This window comes from Haplochromis burtoni, unplaced genomic scaffold, assembly GCF_018398535.1.
Source record: "Haplochromis burtoni strain Fernald_Lab_line unplaced genomic scaffold, NCSU_Asbu1 Contig_116, whole genome shotgun sequence".
Classification (NCBI taxonomy): domain Eukaryota; kingdom Metazoa; phylum Chordata; class Actinopteri; order Cichliformes; family Cichlidae; genus Haplochromis; species Haplochromis burtoni.
The window spans coordinates 1533014-1554794 of NW_024582477.1; the positions used below are offsets into that span (position 1 = coordinate 1533014).

Sequence of the window (21781 nt, forward strand, 5' to 3'; positions counted from 1 at the left end):
TTTTTTGTTGTTGTTCTTGTTTTCAAGAACATGAAAGGAGTGGCTCTGTTAAGAAACATTCCTCCACGATACGAATGCCAAATGTAAATTCTCAGGAAAATTGAGATGAAAAGCAAGCTCGGGTGTTTGGCTTTGCTTCAGCATAAACTCAGTTTCTTAATAGTTACACATTCTCAGAGATGAAACTGGTGGTTTCAGGCTTTTTGTCTTAAAAACAATCCTTTACAGCAAATGCATGCTGCCTTTTGTCTGGTTTTCTTGTGAGTGTTAGCAACATCCCCCAAAACTTCCTAGTTAACTTCCCTAAATTATCTAATATTTCATAAAATAGGGAAGTTCAAAAAAATCTGCAACCCTATGATGCCGAATGTAGGCTCATCATAGAAAATAGCAACAGCCAAATATTGTTAAATGCCTAATATTTTCACACAGAATAAGACCCTTATAGGTATTTTTTTTCTTTTGTTACAGAATATCATTTTACTACACAACTACAAATATTTGAGTGCAATTTAGTGTCGCAACTACTAAACTTTAAATTAAAGTAGAATTTTGAATGCAGAACATTTACTTATAATGAAAAATAATCCTTTTTGAGTTTTCTAATTTTTCTGAAGGAAACTGTGGTTATTCTGATTAACACAGCATGAACGCCTTTATTTAAAAAAACTATTAAAAATGAGAAATTGGAGAAAATTTTAAAAATGAGTATCATCCACATTGTTTTCTGTAAATTAAGATTAGCAAGCGTGTGTCAGAATCCTGTACACTGCCACTGGTTTTATTTTGAAAAGGGGGGGGGGGGAATTTAATTTTTTCATAATAAAGTCTTAATAATAAATTCAGAAAATTAGAGTGTTTAAAGATGTCTCTATATAAGAGCAGCTAAACTGAGTGTGGCGAAAGTTAGCATAAATGAAATCCTTGGCCAATCTTTTTTCCAATTTCTTATTTTTATGAAAAAGTACGTGTATTCATACATGCATTAAACATCAAATCAGATCAAATTCCGATCGTGCTAGTCCCAAAGCAGGATGTTCTTAATTGGACCATCCTGTCATTGACAGTTCCTGCATGAGAAAAAAACAAAAACAAAACAAGCTTGGGAACTTTATGAATTAGCTATTGAGTAATTTGTAGAAGTCGTGGAGTTACACGGTTACAGTTTCAGAAAGTGTGTTTGTGTGTGTGAACGTTTGAGGTTTGTGTCACTCTCTCATCTCTATACTGCACTCAACATATCTAGTTGGTTTGTTTTCCAGCCAGATCAGAAGTATGTTTGCTAATGTATTCAATCTGGGCGATGGCTCTCAGAGCTGATTTCACACGAACAATGATGATGAAAAAATGTAAACGTCCCCATTTACAGTAATTGGTCTGGGACACTCTGTCTGCACTGTGCGTTTTTTGTGATGCAAATTATTTAAATGTGGGGTTGCGTACAAGGCTGGGCGGAGGGAGATTGACATAGATACTTCCATGTCATTATCCCCCCCAAAGTTTTACCTTTTCACAGGGAATCGGGGAACTCTGCAAACAGCATGGAAGACAAGTTTGCATGAAAATCATAGCACCGGGATAATGACCTTCTTGTGATCATCTATGACTCTCTGAAAACATGGGTTCCAATGAAAGCATGATCATGGGGGGGCTTACTTACACGCCTGTAATTGGCTATTCATTGGGACAATCTGACATCAAGTGCTGTCACATCTAAACTTTGTCCAGAAGTAGAAGGAAAAAAGCAAAACAATACATTTTTGACTCTTTCATACAAAAAAGTAAAAATTTGATCATTTACATGAAATTGTTGGAATTTGAAACTAATTTAAATATTTAAGCACGAGAGTTAAAAAAGAGGAAATTTACCATAATAATTGTCAAATTTATAGCATTTAAAGCTTGAAACTACTTCTTGTTTTTAAAAATTGTTTTTAGTGGTTTCTTTAAATTTTCTTAATATTCTTGATTTATATGTATTCACTATAAATAAGTTGTGAAGATGAAAATAAACTTAGCTCTACTAATATTTAATTATAAAAGATAAATATATACATTTATCTGTACAAATGTATTTTTATTTATTTTTTTAAGAAAATATTCAGATGTCAGAAAAAACGTGGACTAACATGAATCTCAAATAAAGCAGTAACTAATGATAAATTCTACAATTTGCTGATTGACTTACAAATCTTTCTGAAGATGCTGGTACAATTTTAAGATCAGAAAAAACTTAATAATAATTCTTTTAATGCATAAAAACGGATTTGTAGATTTTTCTTAACGTCTCCTTTTAGATTAAATAAATCAGAGGTTCATCCTGATGTGAAGATGAAGCTGATACTCTGTAGAAATGTCCAACTTCTAAAATAAATAAACAAACAGGTTCATTAGTTATGCCTTGCAAACGACCACCGGAGCAGAGGGGGGTTCCCCCTGCCACAGATCAAGCCACCGGGCCTTGAACCTGACCCCTCCGGCTCATCTAGGGCGAGCTTGTCACATTGCATTCTTGCTGGTGCATTGTTGCCGCAGGAGCTCCTCAATAGTTTTGAGGGAGATAGTGTGGCCGTCCATCTAACAAACCTCCTCTCTCCCCTCCCCGATCTCTGCGTGCTCCCGGTTTTGACACAGGAGACAAAACCCGCGGAGAGGACTATGAATGGTAAAGCACCGAGGAGGCCGAGGGAGAGCAAAAGGAGGCGGTGTGCCTTTGTAGTCGGGGAGGAATGCGGAAATGTCCCCGCTCCGTGTCAAACCTCTCTGAAGGGGGTCAGGCCACATTCAGCCGGCGTGGGAAAGCCAGGCAGAGACGGAGCTCACACAAGGCGAGCGAGGCTGCAGTTGCATAGGCCTATCCGCGGATATATGGAAGAAAAAAAAACGAAGAAAGAAAGAAAGGAGAAAATCCAAAGAAGAGCGTGGTTCTGGAGGGCTATATCACGCGTTTGCCTTTGTCCTATGACCCCCCCCTTCCCAATCATACACCCCCTCCCCTCCACACACAAACTTGAAGTGAGAGTGTGTGCGCGCAAGTTTGCGTACGGCCCACCACCACCGCCGCCACCTCCTCCTCCGCTCGATTTTGGTGTCTGCCTGGGCTGGTGTAGTCTGAGGGGATGGGGGGTTAGAGCCTGCACCGTCAACTACCTGTGTGGCCCCAGCATGGAGGAAAGTGGACAGGGATGCATTTGACGGAGCAGTTTTTATCCGACACACGAAAGCGTCCTCAGCGTTATACCGGGCATGCCGACGTTGCGACGTTGTATTGACAACATAAAACAAGGTAAACGCTGAAAGTGGGCATATTTATGCAGATATTTGTGCAAAACAAAGTGTCTTTATGAGCCTGACAATGCTTGCTTTGCAACCCAATGAGGTTTTAAACGGTGACATGATCAATTCCCCGATTTATTAGAATGTAAGCCATTATTTGGCACACTTTGCGTCCACGCACAAAATAAATTGGAAAAAAATTCGGGAAAGCCACCCAGGCTAATGAAAACACACTTGAAACTCGGATGCGGTGTCGTTTCACACATTTCGAACCGTTTCGGGCTCGGAAAGCGACATTTAAGGGGTTTTAAATGGATTGTTGCTGTAGGAAGTTCAGACAATGCAGCCACGTGCTCGCAAGTTTGGGTGTCCTCAAAGAGAAACTTTGACAAACCAGCACAGGGAGGGCTGCTAGTTTGATCTTGTTGCTGGCGTAAAACGAAGAAGCGGGTGAAATATATGGTCATTTTTGCATGTTGTGATAACAAATAATTTAAAAAAAAAACCCGAGACAGCTCGTGCGAAGATTACATGAGCAACACCGCATGCGGGGTGAATTATTGATTGCACGAGACAAATTATTGGATGCAAAGCAAGCCTTGAAAGGGGTTAACTGGGATTAATTTTAATTATTTTTCACATTAGTTTTATGTTAGAGGTAGGAGGACATGAGCTGCAGTGCGTAATAGGAGGAGGAGTGGAACTTGGGACGCAGCGGTTCTTTTCTTTTTTTTTTCATTTTGATAGTCGGAATAAAACATCATGACAGTCCTTTTATTGCCTACCTGGAGCACTCTTTGACCAAATCTGACAAAGATGGTGTCTTCCCCCATCTGTGTCTCCCTGTCATCTAGGCATTGCATGTGCCACCTTTTTTCTCTGAAAATGCCTTTGTAAGAGAGTCTGGCTCGTCATCCTCGCCCGGGATTCCCCGCAATATTTTCAACAAGAGAAGAAGAAGAAGGGGGGGGGGGAATTCTGCAAAAATGGACAAAGAAAGTGTTGGTACTCAGTATGAGCCTGTGGCCGAGATTGGAGAAGGCGCCTACGGGAAAGTGTACAAGGCGAGAGATTTGAAGAACGGGGGACGCTTTGTTGCCCTAAAAAGAGTTCGTGTCCAGACGGAGGAAGAAGGCATGCCGCTCTCCACCATCCGCGAGGTGGCGGTGCTGAGGCAGCTTGAAGCCTTTGAGCACCCCAATGTTGTCAGGTAAGTGAGGGGTGAGCGGAGGTGGGGAACCAACCTGCTTTATGTTTAAGAGACAGGATGGAGGGGAGGGGTGGGGGGATCGTGGTGGTGGTGAAAGAAATATGCATATGAGACTAAGTATACATTACTTCCTTTTTGATGGTCTCTTGTGGCATCTGTGATGGCTTATATGACCTTTGGTGGCAAAGCCTGCTTGCAGACTTGTCTGAAGCTGGTGGCCCTTTTAGTTTCCTGCAGGCAACACAGGCTCCACAACAACACACTGGAGGCTGTCACTATCAGCAGGTTTTAGGCGCACACCTGTGCATTCTCAACTTCCTGTTTAGTTCAAAAGCCCGCCCCGGTTTATCTTGATTGGTTGGCACCAGTCACATTTGTCACCTCATGCATATTTCATGTGTGCAAATCTTCATCTATAGATAAGATGCAGCAGCATCCTTCGGAAGCGGTGGTTTTCCACTACCCTAGCCTCTATTATCGCTGACTTGCAGAATGAAGCGAGACCTGCATGCTTATGTGTTTAGGGGTGCTTGGTCAAGATCCCTTTGATATTAGGAATGGTGAAGACATGTGAGGTTCCATCGGACATACAATGTAGCCGTTCAACATTCGGACCTCCTTTCACATTTTGGAATATTTATAAAAATACTGATATCTTCAAAAAGACAAAAGAAAACTGAAATTACCTGCTTAGAAATCCATACTCTTAAGAACACTCAAAATATTTCTCATCCCAGGATTACTTGATACAAGACATTGCATTCAGTGAAACCTTTAAGTTTCCACATGACATTACGTTGCCTACTAGGTGAGGATTGTTGTAACATTTCTCAGTCAATTGTTTTGCTTAACCAGCAGTTACCTTGTTTTTTTTTTTTTCTTTAACTGTTACAACAGAAGCTAAACAGAAACGCTTAATTTTCCCATTTAAGATGACTCTGTTAGGTATGTGAAACCCTGGCAATCTGAATCCACGTGTTTGAAACTGGCAAGCCTGCGCAGCCATGCCGTTGACTGCTTATGCACTCATGACGAAAGGGGAGTAGTCAACAACACCATAATCACATGTTAACATGTGTGCATGTAATGATTTTCATTGGACGAAGACTTTAAAATGGTCTGTGCTATGTGGTATGTACTCAGTTTTTGTTTTTTTTAAATGGGTATACATGATTTTCCAACCAGCGAGATACATTTGATCTAGAGAGCCTACAGAAGTGTGACAAACAAAATAAAAGCATGAAATAAATAAAAAGTTTAAGAGCAAATGTTTTGAATTTTACAGTTAACAATCAAATAAACATCCCGCCATGTTCTGGCATGCGTGGTAATGCTGATTATGATTCTGCATCAAGAAGATAAAAAGATCTAAGCGACTTTGAACAATGTCATTGTAGGGCTACTGATTGCAAATACATCAGAAAGACTCCTCAGTTGGCAAGCCTGCATTTAAATCTAGATGAACAGTAGTTAATATGGTTGGAAATTGTGGTCTACATTGCACATTTAATGAATTATGCATGCAATGTGATATGCCAGGAAAAAACGATGAGCCACTCTTCCTTAGGTGACTAAGCACAAACGGTCTATTACTGATTACTTAAACAGCAGAGTATAAATCCTTCGTTAAATCGATATATCCACAGTCACTGGTTTGTATTTGATAAGTGAGACATGGCTTCTTGGAGTGAAATTTGACCACAAATCAACCTTAAAGATCAACTTTCTCTCGGTGTGATTTCTGTAGCATGGCAGTGATCCCTTCCAGGATGACCCTTGTCTGCAGGGTTCCAGGGATCACCAAGGGTTTGGGCTTTTTGCCCAACTAAACACCTTTTGGAGATTTTTGCCTGGTCTTCATAATCATCATCATCACAACACCAGGTCTTTCAGAAGAATGGTGTCCATCCCCCCAGTACAGTTTCTTAGACTTGTAGGATCAATGTGAACGCACATTAAAGCTGTTCCCATGTTGATTTAGTGAGATCATGTGCTGGCGTTTCCATAACTGTCTCTGTAGTTAAACTCATGTGCCCATCAGTACTGTTCTATCCTATCCAAATGGCCTCCAGTATGACACTTGGCACGATCAATGCCAGTTGGCAATACTGCATATTTAAAAACAAAAGAAGCTATTTTTTTCTAGTTTTCCTTCTGACTGTTTTGCACACAGATGCCATTTTCTTTTGGTTTTTGTAATGACTTTTCACTGAGAGAGCAGGACTCTGATACTGCGTCACATGCTGGCACAAGCCAAGGTCTGACCTTGTGCTTGTTTTAGTCTGAATATCGAGTGCTTTGGGATTGAAGGGGAAGCTCTAAATGGATGTTTTAGAGGCATGGCTTGTGCCCTTGTGACTCTAACAATAATTCCCCAACGTATCAATGAATAATGGAGGATAATGGTTGTGGCTTTCGCTTAATGGGTCCACAGTGGGGGTTTGTCCTTACTGGAAGACGGACATGTAAGCAAGTATTAAAACGATCTTTGGTCAGTTATATTTATGGATGGATACACTTTGCTTCACTAGACGCTTTCCATATTTTGCAGCAACATTTGTTTGTTAAAGCATGTAAACCAGCAGCTCTTTAAAGCATCGGAGAAACTCCTCTACCCTTGAGTTTAGCCAACTAGCATAGCCAAGCAGCACAGGGCCAGGAAAAGTGCATTGTGGGCCTTCTGTGTGACTCCAGGCAACCCCTGGATGTTTGTAATGAGGCCCATTATTCATTCCATATGTTCAGTGTCTGCTAAAAGCCTCCATTGTAGGCCAACAATCGAGCTGTGAGGGGCGTTTAACCCCAGTGCTTCAGAAGGAGGGCGCCTTCTATTCTCTGACATCATGCACAGTACTAATACCTTGAATGAATCGCCTCTCACTCACTCCTCTGACTCCAGCATGACCAAACCCATTGATTACCAGGTTGTTGGCAAGGACAAATGATGCCTCTCTGAGGAGTAAACAAGTTTCCAGGGAGATTTAGTTATTTCTTTTCTGTGCTTTTACAACTGTAGGTAAGTTAAATGAGTGCCTGCATTAAAGTGTAAGATGTTGTCACACTGGATTAATACGGTACCTCATGAATATAACGAGTACAGCAACGATCATGAATGAAGCCAGTGAGCTTTTCTTATTTCATTATTTTTTATCTCAAGTTTTTTGGCAGCTTAAGTCAAAACTTTTTCCTCCACAGGACTAAATTAGTTTTTGAGGAAAATGTTTACTTTTTAGTTTCCGTCTTCATAACTAATGCAAACTTCCAAACTTTGAGTTTAATTAGGGCTTGTAATAATTTTATACTTGTCCATTAGGACAACTCAAAGTTAAAATAAACTCTGAATATTAGGATAACTCAAAATATCTTTTAAACGAGTAACACTTAAAATGTAACTTTAACCTGTTAATTTGAACATTTTTTTTTTTTTTTTTTTGGCTAAAAAAACTATATCGTAGACTGAAGAAGAGAAAGAAAATAATGGTTTAGTTTTTGCTCTCTTGCATATATTAACCCCCTTAATGACAATGCAACATGTGCTCGGTGGAGATCCATCAAGGCGCTTTTCGTCTTCTATGTTGTCACGATGAAAGATGCTGCCTTTGCAGGCAGGCTCCACTAGACGTCCCATAGCGTGTCAGGAGTTGTCATAGTGCTGGTTGAGGAATGCTGCTTGTAGTCCCGTGCTCTTTGAAGAGGACACACTGGATAGATTTTTTTTTCCTTTCCAGCTTTTCATCAAAGCCTTCCTTGGCAGGTCTACTGACATAATTTGGATGCTTGGCCTTAGTTGGTCGCCTTGGGAAACCAAGGCGCTCGTGTTTAAGGCTCAATAGTCTTAAAGTTTTAAAAGGCTTGCAAAAAAGCAGTGGCCGTAGCTGGAGATGTTGTTATCGTCCCATAGGATAAATCGGGGGTCCAGATTTATGAGTTCATATCCCAGCTTTTATGATGGTTTTATTGGAGGATTTTTTTTCATAGGGGTGTTTTAAACCATCTCAAAAGACAAAAACAGGACGATCCTGTGTCTTAAGGCACAAAAATGACAAGGTATGAACCAACCTGTGGTTTTGAAGTATTGTTACACCCCTACTGATTTCAGCAAGATGATGACAAACCACATTCTACGCATATTACAACAGCGTGGCTCAGTGAAAGAGACCAGGTGCTAAACTGGCTTCCATGCAGCCCAGACCTGTCACCCACTTAAAACATCTGGCACATTATTGAGTGAAATAAATATGACAAAGAACACCTGGAAGTGTTGATCAGGCCAATTTCTGCATCGAGCGAGAATGGAAAAAACCTTTTAATTTCAAAAGTAAAACAACTAAGTGTTGTTAAAAGAAAAGGTCATGAAACACAGTGGAAAACATGAGCAGTCCCGTTCTTTAAAACTTGGCGATGGTGGTAGATACAGGTTCATTTCTTGGTTTTAATATGAGGAACATTTTTATTCAAAGCTAGGTTGTTAATACATTTTAATTAGTATCTTTTTATCTATTTAAGAAAACTGGTTGTGCTTTTGCATTAGCACTTGTCATAGCAGGAAACACACTGACATTTAGCCATCATAATGACCCTGATCAGTTACTGATAATAAGTGTTGGGAAGGTTACTTTTAAAATGTATTCCACTACAGATTACAGAATACATGCCCCAGAAAGCATTTTGTAACGTATTCCGTTACGTTACTCAATGAGAGTAACGTATTCTGAATACTTTGGATTACATAATATATTATCATGCTTTTTACAACTACATGAATGTACTATTGCTGTGTGATTTATTACCATTACTGAAGGATACTTGCCATACCAATACCAACTAGATTTTAAATCTTAATATAAAATGAGTAACAGTAGGGTGGACATTAGGTAAAGCTGCACTTTTTGCAGCCATCTTGTATAGAAAACTGTTTCCCGCGTATATAAAACAGGTCTGCGGCTCCAAACCGTAGTAAAGTTAATACGTCGGGTCAGTGTCGGGCTTGTAGTCAAAAACTAGCTTTACTTTGTTGTCTGGGTCAACTTTGCTAGTGAGAGACAGAGAGAGGAGTTAATGTATTCCGTTAGTCCCCAACACTGCTGATAATATCTTTAGTTACACCGTTGTCTGGTATCATAAACTTCTTATTTAAAATACTATATTACAATATTAATAATATATTGTTGTGTTCATACTCTAAAACAAATGCAGTACCCTACCTACTTCACTGATGGGGCATAAGAATCTGAAATCTTAAATTACAGTCTGTTATAGAAGGTGATTAATTATAGTCTATATAGTAATAAGAGCCTGTGGGCAATATTTGATGTTGTGTAGATGTACTCTTACCTTGTGTAGCAGCAGTGAGCTTAGCCTAGTGCACCCCCGTTTAATCAGTTGTATTGATCTGGTCCATCTGTTCTCCTATCCTAGGTTGTTTGATGTGTGCACAGTCTCTCGGACTGACCGAGAAACCAAACTCACTCTGGTCTTTGAGCATGTAGATCAGGACCTGACCACCTACCTGGAAAAGGCTCCTGACCCTGGAGTACCGCCTGAGACCATCAAGGTAACCGCTGTCGTTCTAATTTAGGTTTACAGTGGAATGTAAATGCAGTTTGTTTTGTTTTTTTCCATTTTAATGATCACTATAAATGTGTGTGTGCTTGCCTATTACACAATATTCCAAGAAAAAAAATCCCAAGGAGGCTTATTTTAAATATTATTTCTGTTTGAAGTGTATATAGGACGCGCCTGGTTAATCTCCTGCGGCTGTAGCATTGGTTGAACACAGCCATGTTTCTATGGTTCTGAGTGGGTTTTCTTGGCCAGAGACCCAGAAGGCAGAGCAGTTCCCTCCAACATCAGAGTTACTGGGGCACTCTGAGGGGCAGCACATGTGGCAGATGGGCTCCAAATTAAAGGATCCCTGCCTTCTCTATTTTCACCCTTCTCTCCAACTTTACACAATATTACAGACACAGAGCCAGTTTTAAAAATCTTCCATGTGTGTCTTTGAAAACAGAGCCCTCTAAGTTGTGTGCTAAAAGTTGTTGAATAGGGAAATTTGTTAAATAAATCCACTGAGCATCCAGTTACACTTTGCCAAAAGGTCGGAAGTAGCTCCTTTCCTCTGTTATGGTCTCTTTTTATATAAAAAAAAAGAAAAAAAAAAGTGGAGTTCGTGTGGGAAACATTTAAAAAGAAAAAAGAAGAAGATCTTTATCGGGTTTCACCCCAAGGTCAGTTGATGTGTCATGAATAATATTGGAAAGGTATATCTCTTTTTTTTTTTTTTTTAGACAGAGGAGCCTCGAGAGTTTGAAGTGTCAAATTTGAAACGGAGAGGTTCGGGTGCTACGGCAACCGCTGATCATCACCCCGGGCCTGGGTTCGCTTGTGAAAGCTTTGTGTCGAGCCGCGCTGTCAGTGGGATGCAGTGCAAGCGTAGACGAGTCGGGTAGATCACACCTGAGGCTTTCCCATGACTTTTGCCGAAGTTGATACAGACTGTGGTTTCTGTGATGTGTGCGCCGATCACGTCTGCAGCAGATATTATAATACTGCAGCGTTTTTCTGGAAACTCGACGCTTCAGAAATTTTCACAATCATTATGTATAGCTACTTTCAGTTTTTGAGTCCGTTTCAGCAGAAGGTTAATCCTTATTAGCTAGTCAGTTGTTTTGAGTCCCATGAAGCTGTATTAACTATTTATATTTTATTTTTTTTAATAAACTGAAAATAAGGACATAGCCCAAGGGGATTTAATGGAAGTTAAGGGTGGGAAGAAAGGTCCTTTTCTCGGTTAGAATTTAGCTAATTTAATTTAAAAACAACTCCTTAATAATTGTAGTGCCAGTGGATGGAGTAAAAATGTGCAGTTTTATCAAAAGATTGTTGCTTATTTGTCTTGTTAAATGGCCGAACCAATGGTTGCAGATCTCTGACCACTTGTCGCATAGGACTCAACCAATTAATCAACGAAAGGACTGATCATAAACCCCGAATGACTCAGATTCTTTCTGTGGCAGTGTAGAGGCTACTGCACTGAATACGACTGTAGTGAACAAGCGCTCCCCTCTTTTAGTCTCAGACCACGTGTGAAGATGTGTCAACGGTCTGTTCACATTGAAGCCGTGTTGAAACATCTGGACACTGGTACATACCTCCACTAAGAAGCCTGTGTTGTTGTGCTCAGTATTCAAGAAAAGATGAGGAAGTGGTTTGTACTGGAAAGGAAAGAAGACAGAGAAGTTACATTTTGGCCAGCTTTCTTAACTCTGCAAACCTGGCCTGACAATACTTGAAGTAGGCTTACTTGTGGGATTGCCGGTTTTATAAGATGTCAACCCGTCCAACCATCCACGCTATCCGTGCTTGGACATATCTGACGTTGGAAAAGTTTGAGGAGGCGTTTTGGGGCTCTGAACAATGTGGCCACCCCTTAAGCCCCCTCCCAGGCTCTGCTTTCTCCTAACAGCTGAGGCCTCAAGGAACAAAAGGACAGCGACAATGCTACAGAGGCAGCCAGGCACCATCCCCCGTTATTGCTGGGACAGTGGACACTCCACAGTAACTCGAAGGGGATCCCCTCCCCCCAAAACAACTCCAGATTTTGAATCCCGGTCCAGACGTGTGTCACCGGTGCCCATCTGATTAAATGGCAGTTACCCTTGAGTGTGTGAACGTGTCCACCTTTAACCGTGAAAAAACATTTACCTTCAACCAGTGGCCCTAAACTCCGAAAGGAGAGGCATAGTTTTTCTCAAAGTCGGTCTTACCGCAGCACGAAGCACCCCACCTTGACCTAGCCTGTCCACTTCAGCCCTCCGCCCAACACCACCCACTCAGGCTCGAGACCCACCACATGGTCATTGATGCAAGGGGCCCTCCTCCAGGAATCAAATGAGCTGGAAGGACATCAAGCAGCCAGGTTGCCCCAACCTCAGCGCTCGTCAGCCGGGCCACCGCTTGGGGCTCGCCCACCCTCCTCCGCCACCATCATCCAAGCTTCCACAACTCTATTCTGTGGGTCCACGAAGAAGGGGGAGAAGAGAGGTTAATGAAGCATGGGGAGGGAATTACACTAACGCTAACCGGCAGATGTCCCATATTGTGCCTGGCTACAATAAACAATATGGCTGCCTCTGCTACATTTGCATTAGAAAAGGAGGCGCACTCAGAAAGCCATGTTTTGACTGCTTTTTGCATGGGCTGACTACTTTTTTCCCTCCCTCTCTGGACCTCTTTTTCTTTCTTTTTTTCTTTTTTTCAGGGTCAGATCTGTTGCTTTTTTTTGTGTGATTTATTTATTTATTTTTATTTTTATTTTTTTATTTCCTCCTGGCCAAGTTGTTTGTGGAGCTTTTTAGTTTGAAGCGTTGCCAGCTGAAGACAGTTGTGTGAACCACTTTTCTCTCTGCAGCTGGAATCAGCTTTGAGGGAGGTGGATCGCTTTATGCCACAAGTGGCCTTTATAATTTTAAGAAGTTATAAACGATATTTTTGTATGCATAAACTTAATGTTTGCCTGCTGTCAGTGGTTATATTGACCATGTAGAGCGTAGCTGAAATATTTTGCATTACTCAGCTGTGACTCTACCTGATAGTGCAGAGAAGATGACACTCAGGCCGCGGAGGCCAAGACTGTTTATGTGTTTGTCCAAAGGTCACACTTGTGAGATAATTAGTATTTACTAGGAAATGCTGTTGAAAGGAAGCATGGTGAAATGGCTATTTAAAGCACAGAGGAACTGATGGGTGGGGGGGCCATGCTATTGTGTCAGCCCCCCCCCCCCCCCCCACCCTGTATATACACACACAGACACAAAATAACCAACTGCCTGCCTCTGTCCTATGGTCCTGTCTGTCTGCTGCCCTCCTCGGGAGGTCATGGCTCAATGGAGATGTAGAAAGGAAGGTCTGTTTATACATCCCGCCTGTCCTTGGTCAGAGGGCACCCACACACTGATGCACCCTCACACAGACCGAGGTGCACACACACACACACACACACACACACACAGATTTGGAAATGGATGCGCTCATACTTGCACCAAGCCAGGGGGAACATTGTTAGTTTGTGTATACAAACACACATACTCACATCACTCCCCATCTGCACAGTATTGTGAGCAGGGTGCCCTGTCTCCTCCTCTGTGGCCCGCACAGCAGCCAGCCCCACACTGCTTGCTAATGTTTTCTGCTTCAGTGTGCAGACCCCTTTGACTCACTCACCAGCTGGTCGGCCACTGAATAGAGCTGCGGGCTCAGGTCCATGTCACTTGTGAGGTCTTGGCGGAGGGCTTTTTGGGTTGTTTTTTGGGGGGGGGTGTCTTGTGAGGGAGTATGGGTGCTGTAGAAAGGGGTGTTCAAACATGGATCGCAAACCTTGGCTATTTCTAGAGGGTACCCGATCGGAGATCCAAGAGCACAACCGTGGGGCTCGTTCTGTCTTTTCGCTAAACAGACTTGAACTTGCAGCTCCCTTTATACGAAGTCTGCTTAATGCCCGCTTGAGCACGGACCAGGTAATTGTCCAGAACAAATGGGTCTACTCAGGTGTTGCCCCCATCTCACCTAAACCAAATGAAGTATTTTCAGCAGAGAAGGTGCCTGAAGCTCTTCTGCTGTGTGCTACATGTAAGCGAGGCTAAAAAAAGAAACACGCACACACACTTTTAAGTTGGTCTTAGGATTCAACCTGAAATACCACTCCCTCGACTTTTATTTACTTAAACAGTCTTTGCCAAAACTACCTGATCACAATCCCTTGGAATGACTTGTTTTTTTGTTTACAGGTGTGGCACCTGTTTGAGAGTATTCCTATTTGAAAAGAACAAGTCTTAGCTTGCTTTGTTCATTCCTGCTCATGCCAGTTTACCTTCCCCTTTGTGTTGTGGGCGATGCGGTGCCTATGGCTATTTTCTGAGGTCAGCTTTGGGGCATTGAAAAAAATAAAAAGAGGGAAAAAAAAAACGAGCGAGTGCCAATTAAATCTAGCAGGACAGCTGCTGAGTAACAGAGATCTGTGCTTGTACAAAGCAGGGGCCTCTTTCTGCCTCTATCGTGTGTGTGTGTGTGTGTGTGTGTGCGTGTGTGCGTGTGTGTGTGTGTGTGTGTCAGTTATCAAACATCTGCCGCGAGAAAAGACGCAGGCCTCCTCTAGTTAACTCCCTCCGTACCACAATGCTTTTCACTGCAGGCTGTTGTCACTCTGGCCTTTCGTTGCTCAGGGCAAAGGAGAAATGGATTCAAATCTTTGTAGCTGTGCAAGGTTTTGCAGCCTAGACTTTGTGTAGACAGTTAGCACAAACTGTTTCGGAAGTGACGATCCAACAGGTCAGACGTAATCATATTGCAAATGTAATCAACATCCACGACCATCCGCTCAGCCCTTTTTGCCCTGTATGCGTTCAATGGTGCCGTTGCTGTACTAGTCTCATAATTAAACCATCCATTTTTAAACTTCATATTAAGTTTATGTCCTTGCTGCCCCTCTGTTTCCCTCTTTGGCTCTTTTACAGGATATGATGTACCAGCTGCTCCAGGGGTTAGACTTCCTGCACTCGCACCGCGTGGTTCACCGTGACCTAAAACCCCAAAACATCCTGGTCACCAGCGGAGGACAGATCAAACTGGCTGACTTTGGTCTAGCTCGCATCTACAGCTTCCAGATGGCGCTCACGTCAGTGGTGAGTTATGGTCGTCATATTTTTAAACGCTGTTGGTCTCATCCAGTGGAGGCCTTCAAAACAAATACTCGCAAAACTGTAAGCGCATGGGTTCCCGACTGAATGAGCGCGTCAAGACTTCTCACCATGAAATATGGTGATTTTTGTTTTTTAAATTTATTTTCTTCTTCTTTTGAGTTGCAATCACACTACTACTGAAGAAAAATAGCTGGATTTATTGGCAATTAATAATTATAGACCTACTTCTGATCTTATCTTTCAAAGCAAAATATTTCATAGTTTAATTTTTTTTTTTTTTTAACTAAACAACTGAAGCACCTGAACTGGTTTCAGAACCAATAGAAGCACAGAAACTGCCTTTATTAAAGTCAACAGTGACCTGAAGATCAACAGTGATCCACAGAGAGTTTCTTTGTTGCGCTTGATGCCATTGTTGACTTTGTGGCTCTTGATTGTAATGATTTAATTAAACAGCTTTGCGATTTAATTGGTTTTAACGTGTCGGGCTCTCAGCTGGTTGCCATCATACCTAATGGATACAAGTTTTCATGTTTCAATTAGCAGTTTTAGATCTGCACAATGAAAATTCCATTGGGAGTTCCTCAAGGGTCCTTCTTTGGTCCATCGCTCTTTAACCTTCACATGCTCCTGCTTGGTACAGTGTTCCCTCGTTTTTCGCGGGAGTTACGTTCTAAAAATAGTATTATATTATAGAATTATATTATAGAATGAAACCAAAGATCAAACCCTGTTTTCAGGTCCAGAACATGGGAATAGAGCAGCTGCCAGAGAATTCAACATTAATGAATCAATGGTACAGAAGTAGAGGAAGCAAGAAGAATGAGTTGAGTAAAGTTTGACTTATCTGATTGTGTCCAGAAGTCCAACTTTTTGTGCGATGGTTAGCATCTTCCTCTGCCTTTCGGGTGCTACCGCAGGTGCCTTTGACGGTGCAAAATGCTTCGTCGACAGTGTTGTGTTTGTTGGGGAGAAGACTTGCAGTACAGCACTTCTGAGTAATGCTGCTAGCGATCGAAGATCTATGTAAATTTGACAAGGTGAACGTATTCTGTACTGGACAGGAGACTTCGCACGAGATTGACAGTGTAAAAAAACCCAAAGCATTCAAAATTGCACAAAAAAAAAAATCGCCGAAACACAGAAAGGTGAGCTGTTATACTGCTATAGCGATCACAAATGAATAAGATTCGTTGATGACATTATTTGCTGGAAGTCAGAAACATTTCTGAATTGAACAGAAACGAGATGGAAATATTTGTTGTTCTAAAAATAGGAGAGAAAATCTGTTCATATTTATCACCACTTTTTCTCAAACACAGTCAGCAGGTTAAAACATTGGCATTATTTTGGACAGTCATCTCAGTCATGTTGATAAAGTCACGAGGACTGTTTACATCCACCTAAATTGATAAAAACAAAATTGAAAATCCTTCTCTCAAACTGACTTTGAGTAATTGATCCATGCATTCATATCTAGCAGGTTAGACTGTTGTAAGTCTTTATTTATTTAATACTGACTATTAGAATCATCAGTAGAATGACTTAAGCTCACTGCACCAGCTACAGTCCTTACATGTACATGCAAACTTGAACATATTATTCCAGTACTGAAGGCATTTCATTGGTTCCCAGTTTAACAGAGAATTACCTTTAAAATCCTTTGACTGGTTTAGTGCCTATAACCCAGTCAGACCTCTTGGGTCATTAGGTGCAGGTCTTTTAACTGTTTCCAGAATTAGATCCTAAGTTTCATGAGGTTCTGTCAGTTACTGTGATGCTGTTTGGAAACAACCTGCCTGCTGACCTGAAGTCAGTTACAGCTGTAACTACATTCAAAAACGGACTCGAAACCTTTGTCTTTTCTTTTCTACAGGGTTTCACTTAGTGTGTGTGTGTGTGTGTGTGTGTGTGTGTTGTCTTTTATTTATTTGTACCAACCATCCTCGAACATGCACTTTGTAGTAGGATCTTCATAAAATGTGTGTGTGGATACTTCAAACTCATGCCGACGTTGTCTTCAAGGCTTTTTGGTGGCTCCCACTCCTGACCCCAAAGCCCAACACAAGACACACTGCCTTGAACTTCCCTCCCATCCCCTGAGAGTTGGATGAAAAGCGTCTAATGTGTTGTAGCGGGCACTTACAGGGCATCGGCGGGTAGCTCGGCAGAACAGCGCCAAATGATAGGATTTCTCTGTGTAAATTGAGAGCCAAGGGGCCCCGTGGCCTGCCTCAGGAATCCCTCAGTGGCTGTCGCAGACAGGGATGGAACAGGCAAGGAGAGACAGACACCCCTCCCGTCCCGCTGTCGGGACTTTGATGCCTAACTGCTGAGCTCTGGGCTCTGATGACCAGATAATATATAGAGAGAGGGACTGAAAAGAGTCTTTGGAAGAGTTTAAAATGAGGAGAGATGAGACTTTCAAGATCAAGGTAGGCAGCAACAGTAGCTCAGTACTTTGGGTTTCTTTTTCCTTTTTAAAAAAACTTTTATTCAAAGCTTTTCTGATCTGCCCGCCTTTTAGGAAATTTCATCATTAATGTGTCTGGACTTTTTGAGTCCATTGGGATAGTGTCATTACCTTATGTTAAGGCTTGTTGAAGGCTCATGTGAGTGGGGCAAAAACCCAATTTATTTTTTCTTTTGGCAGAAATATGTCAGAAGGAAAAAGTGCATGCACCTGGATAGGCTGGTGTTGAACTTTTCTGCATCCACCATAATCCACCTGGGTGCAGGTGACATAAATGTCGAGAAAGCTGAGCTGATAGAGGACAAGCTTTGATTCTGCTCGTCTGTGGCATTGTCATTGGTGCTCTTCTCTGTGTGACAGCCAAAGCCGACATGCTTACATCTACTGCACAGTAACAACTTCTGGTGCTCTGTAGGCAATTTTATGGAGAAATACCATTTCTTTTAAAGGCAGTTTAATGAAACAAATCTCCAGATTCAAGAAAAACCCCAAACCCATTAAAAATGTCAAGTAAGCTGACCATCCCAGCATGCATGCCCCAGTGACCTTTGTGTACGTTGTCTTCTTAAAGTCCAGATGTGATATTTTCAGTCATCAGTTTCAGACTCTGTTGGCAATAATGTCAGGCATGTACATGAGCTTGGACTTGCTCCTAATAGAGGAGTATAAAATGTGCTCTGGTCAGCTAAGTGTTAGTGGCGACTTTAATAAATAAGAATGGAGGGCGTGTCTGTTGGTAGATCCACTGTGGATGGCATTGTTGTTCAATTTTAAGTTAATAATTAAATTAAATGCTAAGATTACTCAACAAATACCCTGGGAGGCATTCACATAAGTGGGCAGAATGGCAGGTAAAGTCTTTGTCTTGGAAACACTGATGTGAACTTGCACTTTCATTATTAAGGCAACAGTTATTGGAAAGTACAGATGAGTTACGGTTCCAAAGGTTACACCTGATAGCTGCTTTTAACTGGGTTAGTCTTTAAGAGGAAAGAAATTCAGTTTGAGTAATGATCGTAGGCCACGCCATAAACATATAATTTCTCAGTATTATCATACAGGGTACGTTTTTTAGATTAAGATAAGTATTTCCACAGTTATCTATCATCCTGACTGATGATTATTCATAGTAGATGAAGACATGATTAACCATAGAATTTGCATAGTGTTACACAATATTTAGTGTGTATGTGGTTGTACTGAGGATTTGTCTCAAGTAGGTGTGATAGTTTCTTTTCTTTTTTTATGACTAGACGGGGGCATTTTTGTCGAGGAAAGAATACTTGCTAGGGGATTCACCTTCACATATGAGCAGCAGTTATGAAGTCCCCGAAACTACTCGCGCACACACACAGAGCAGCACATAACATGTTAATCTGTTTGCAGTCACACTCGAGCACTCATTTCCTTCCTCGGTTAGATTGGGCCACAAAACGAGATGGGGTGTGTGTGTGTCTTAGCACATGCACGCGCTGGTGTGGAGCTGCGAGGACGGGGTCTTCGGTTCCAGATGAATGTTCCTGCGTCTGGAATCCCCCTATCAGCCCAACACACACACAAACAAACGCGCACACATACACAATCTCCATTCATCCATTCATTGTTTCCTCTTGCTAATAATAATAAAGCGCACAATCTACACTGTATGCAACACACACACAGTGTTTAAGAGGATCTTCCCCTTTGCCCAACAGACCAACAGTTACATATTTAGTCACCTAATGCCACCGTTACTGGTAGACAGATGGGCTTTAGAGAACTGCTGTTGCTTAAGCGAATGAGGTTCTCTCTCACTTTCAAAGTGATTCATTTAGCACTTCTAGAATGACAAAATGACTGAAATGAACATTTGCATGAAGTTGTCAAAGAGTCCCTCACTCACTTTTATGGGTTTTTTTTTTTTCTTTCCACAGTGTTGCTAACTGAAAGTAGCACTGCTGTACTTTCTGCTGATGATTTACCAGCATTGCCTGAACTTCTCTTTTTGTGATGAATTTGCTGCCTCACATAGCAGCATGGTGGCTTGCTAATACACGTGCATTAAAAATGGGTCATGGAGTCCGGGTGCATGCATGAATGAATATGAGTGATTGCCCCCCAACCCAACCAAATCGGCTTCTCGTAGAAAGGAGGTGGAGAGTAAAAAGAGGGAGAGGGGAGGGAGACCACCCAAAGGGTTGGTGTGGGGGTCCAGATTAGGGTGCCCCCCGGCAGTCCCTGAGGGACCATTGCTTTGTTGATGGGTTTTTTTTTTATGACCCTAGTTTGGCTACAGCCTCATTGTACTGCCTTGAGTGACAGGCAGATGGGAAAAGCTGATGGGTTAATCTGACATAACAGGAAAGAGTGCAGAGGGCTCTTTAAGATCCTCCTTCTGCCAAAGCACTTGAAGCAAAATCTTTTTGGAAATGGGAAGAAGTGTCACATCATTTTAATACAAAACAAACCAAATCACAGAGTAGCACAACCTTTTCTTGCATCTTAAATGCATAAAGTGACAGAAAACATGTAATGAGATTATTAATGGACTTAGTAAACGCTGGGTTTGTTAGCAGGATGACAACACTGGTAGGGTTCTCCAAAAGTTGATTCTGTTCATCTGGACGTAGCGTTTTCCGTGGGAGAAACGTTTCGTCAGTCTGCAAAAAAAGAAGTGACTTCTTCAGTCTCAGCTGACTGCAGGTTTCCCCAGTCTTATAAAAGCTGCAGGAAAATGCTACATCCAGATGAACAGAATCAACTTTTGGAGATTTACTTACCTGGATGATTGAGAATGCATCAAGACGTTTAAATCACTGGTAGGGTCTTTATCTCAGAATATGAAATGCTTTGGGATGACTGTTGTTTAATTTGTAAAACTAAAAGACTTTGCACATAGTCTTTGCAGAGATGCAGTAATTTGTGATTTTTCAGTGTCGGCCCTTCTTCGGGCCAGTGGGTTTTGAGAAAAAGAGAAACCACGTTAAACAGGGAGTGGCTGTAAATGTAAAAACTGTGACATTCTTAAAATTCATTCCACTCAGAGTTCAGTTGAGCTGTCAAAAGTAGAAATTTATACTATATTCTACTTTATAGATGTTACAAACATGCAATACACTCTCAGAGAATCTGTCATAACGTTCATTTCATTCAACATCTAAAATGAATACTCGAGTTCTTAAAGGCCTGACCGGCTTCCAGTGTGACAGCGTCCTAAACCCTGCAGGTGACGCGTGTCAGTGAACCTTCTAGGAATCATTTGCATCACCAGTACAGTGAGTGAACAGAAAACATAAAGAAGAATCTATAATAAATTCACCAAAAAGCACTAAAAGAGTGCCAACACATGGCATAACACATTTACTTTTAATACACAAACATTTTGTAGGAGTAGGTAGTAGATGATTGGTATTTATTTGTAACTGGGCATGAATAACTTGATCTTATGATCTTATATTATGCTGCAGTACATTTAACTAGCTCTTCCTCTTGTCATAACTTTAAAGGTATAGCAGATTTTAAGGTCAACTTGAAAGAAAGGGAGGTGAGACGTCAAATGTGACACCCCACATACCGGTATCACGTCCTTCATGTTGCAGAGCCCATGAGAAACCGTTTTAAATATCACATGTGACATGTATTAATTGTTGTGACATATTTTAGATCTTTGCACAGTACTTTCTACAGTTTGACAATACACATCACATCTAAGTCTTTTCGCCAATTTTTGTAACAAATCATGAAGTTGACGTGGAAGACCTTCGCTGGATGTAGGCCACATTTTAATGCATTGTTAGCATGACCCCACTCGACACCCCCTACAAAGTTTTATCAGGATTCATTCAAAACCTTTCGACCTATTATGTTAACGGACGGGAAATCATGCAAATGCTAAACATAACCTCCTTGGCGAAGGTTATAACTTCAAGTAGGTAAATATAAATAAATCTCGAGAGGCAGTTGCAACGAAAAGCACATGCAACAGATTCACATAAAATATCATGAAATACAAAATATGCATGTTCTCCCCGTGTTTGCGTGGGTTCCCTCCGGGTACTCCGGCTTCCTCCCACCGTCCAAAGACATGCAGCTTGTGGGGATAGGTTAATTGGATAATCCAAATTGTCACTAGGTGTGAATGTGCGA

General features: G+C 41.5%; 1 protein-coding gene across 2 annotated transcripts in view; it reads left to right on the top strand.

Moving 5' to 3' along the window:
• Nucleotides 1–2673: 2673 nt before the first annotated feature.
• The window catches only part of cdk6 (cyclin-dependent kinase 6), a 39524-nt gene continuing 20416 nt past the window's right edge, over nt 2674–21781 (top strand). The window contains exons 1-4 of one of the 2 annotated variants that reach the window (XM_005928562.3): nt 2674–3286; nt 4131–4486; nt 9905–10040; nt 14998–15165. In XM_005928562.3, coding sequence (XP_005928624.1) covers nt 4263–4486; nt 9905–10040; nt 14998–15165 — 528 coding nt within the window. In that variant the 5' untranslated portion in view covers nt 2674–3286; nt 4131–4262. Of the gene's footprint in view, nt 4487–9904; nt 10041–14997; nt 15166–21781 lie in introns of both variants that reach the window. The other variant, XM_042223651.1, reaches the window with a different exon arrangement.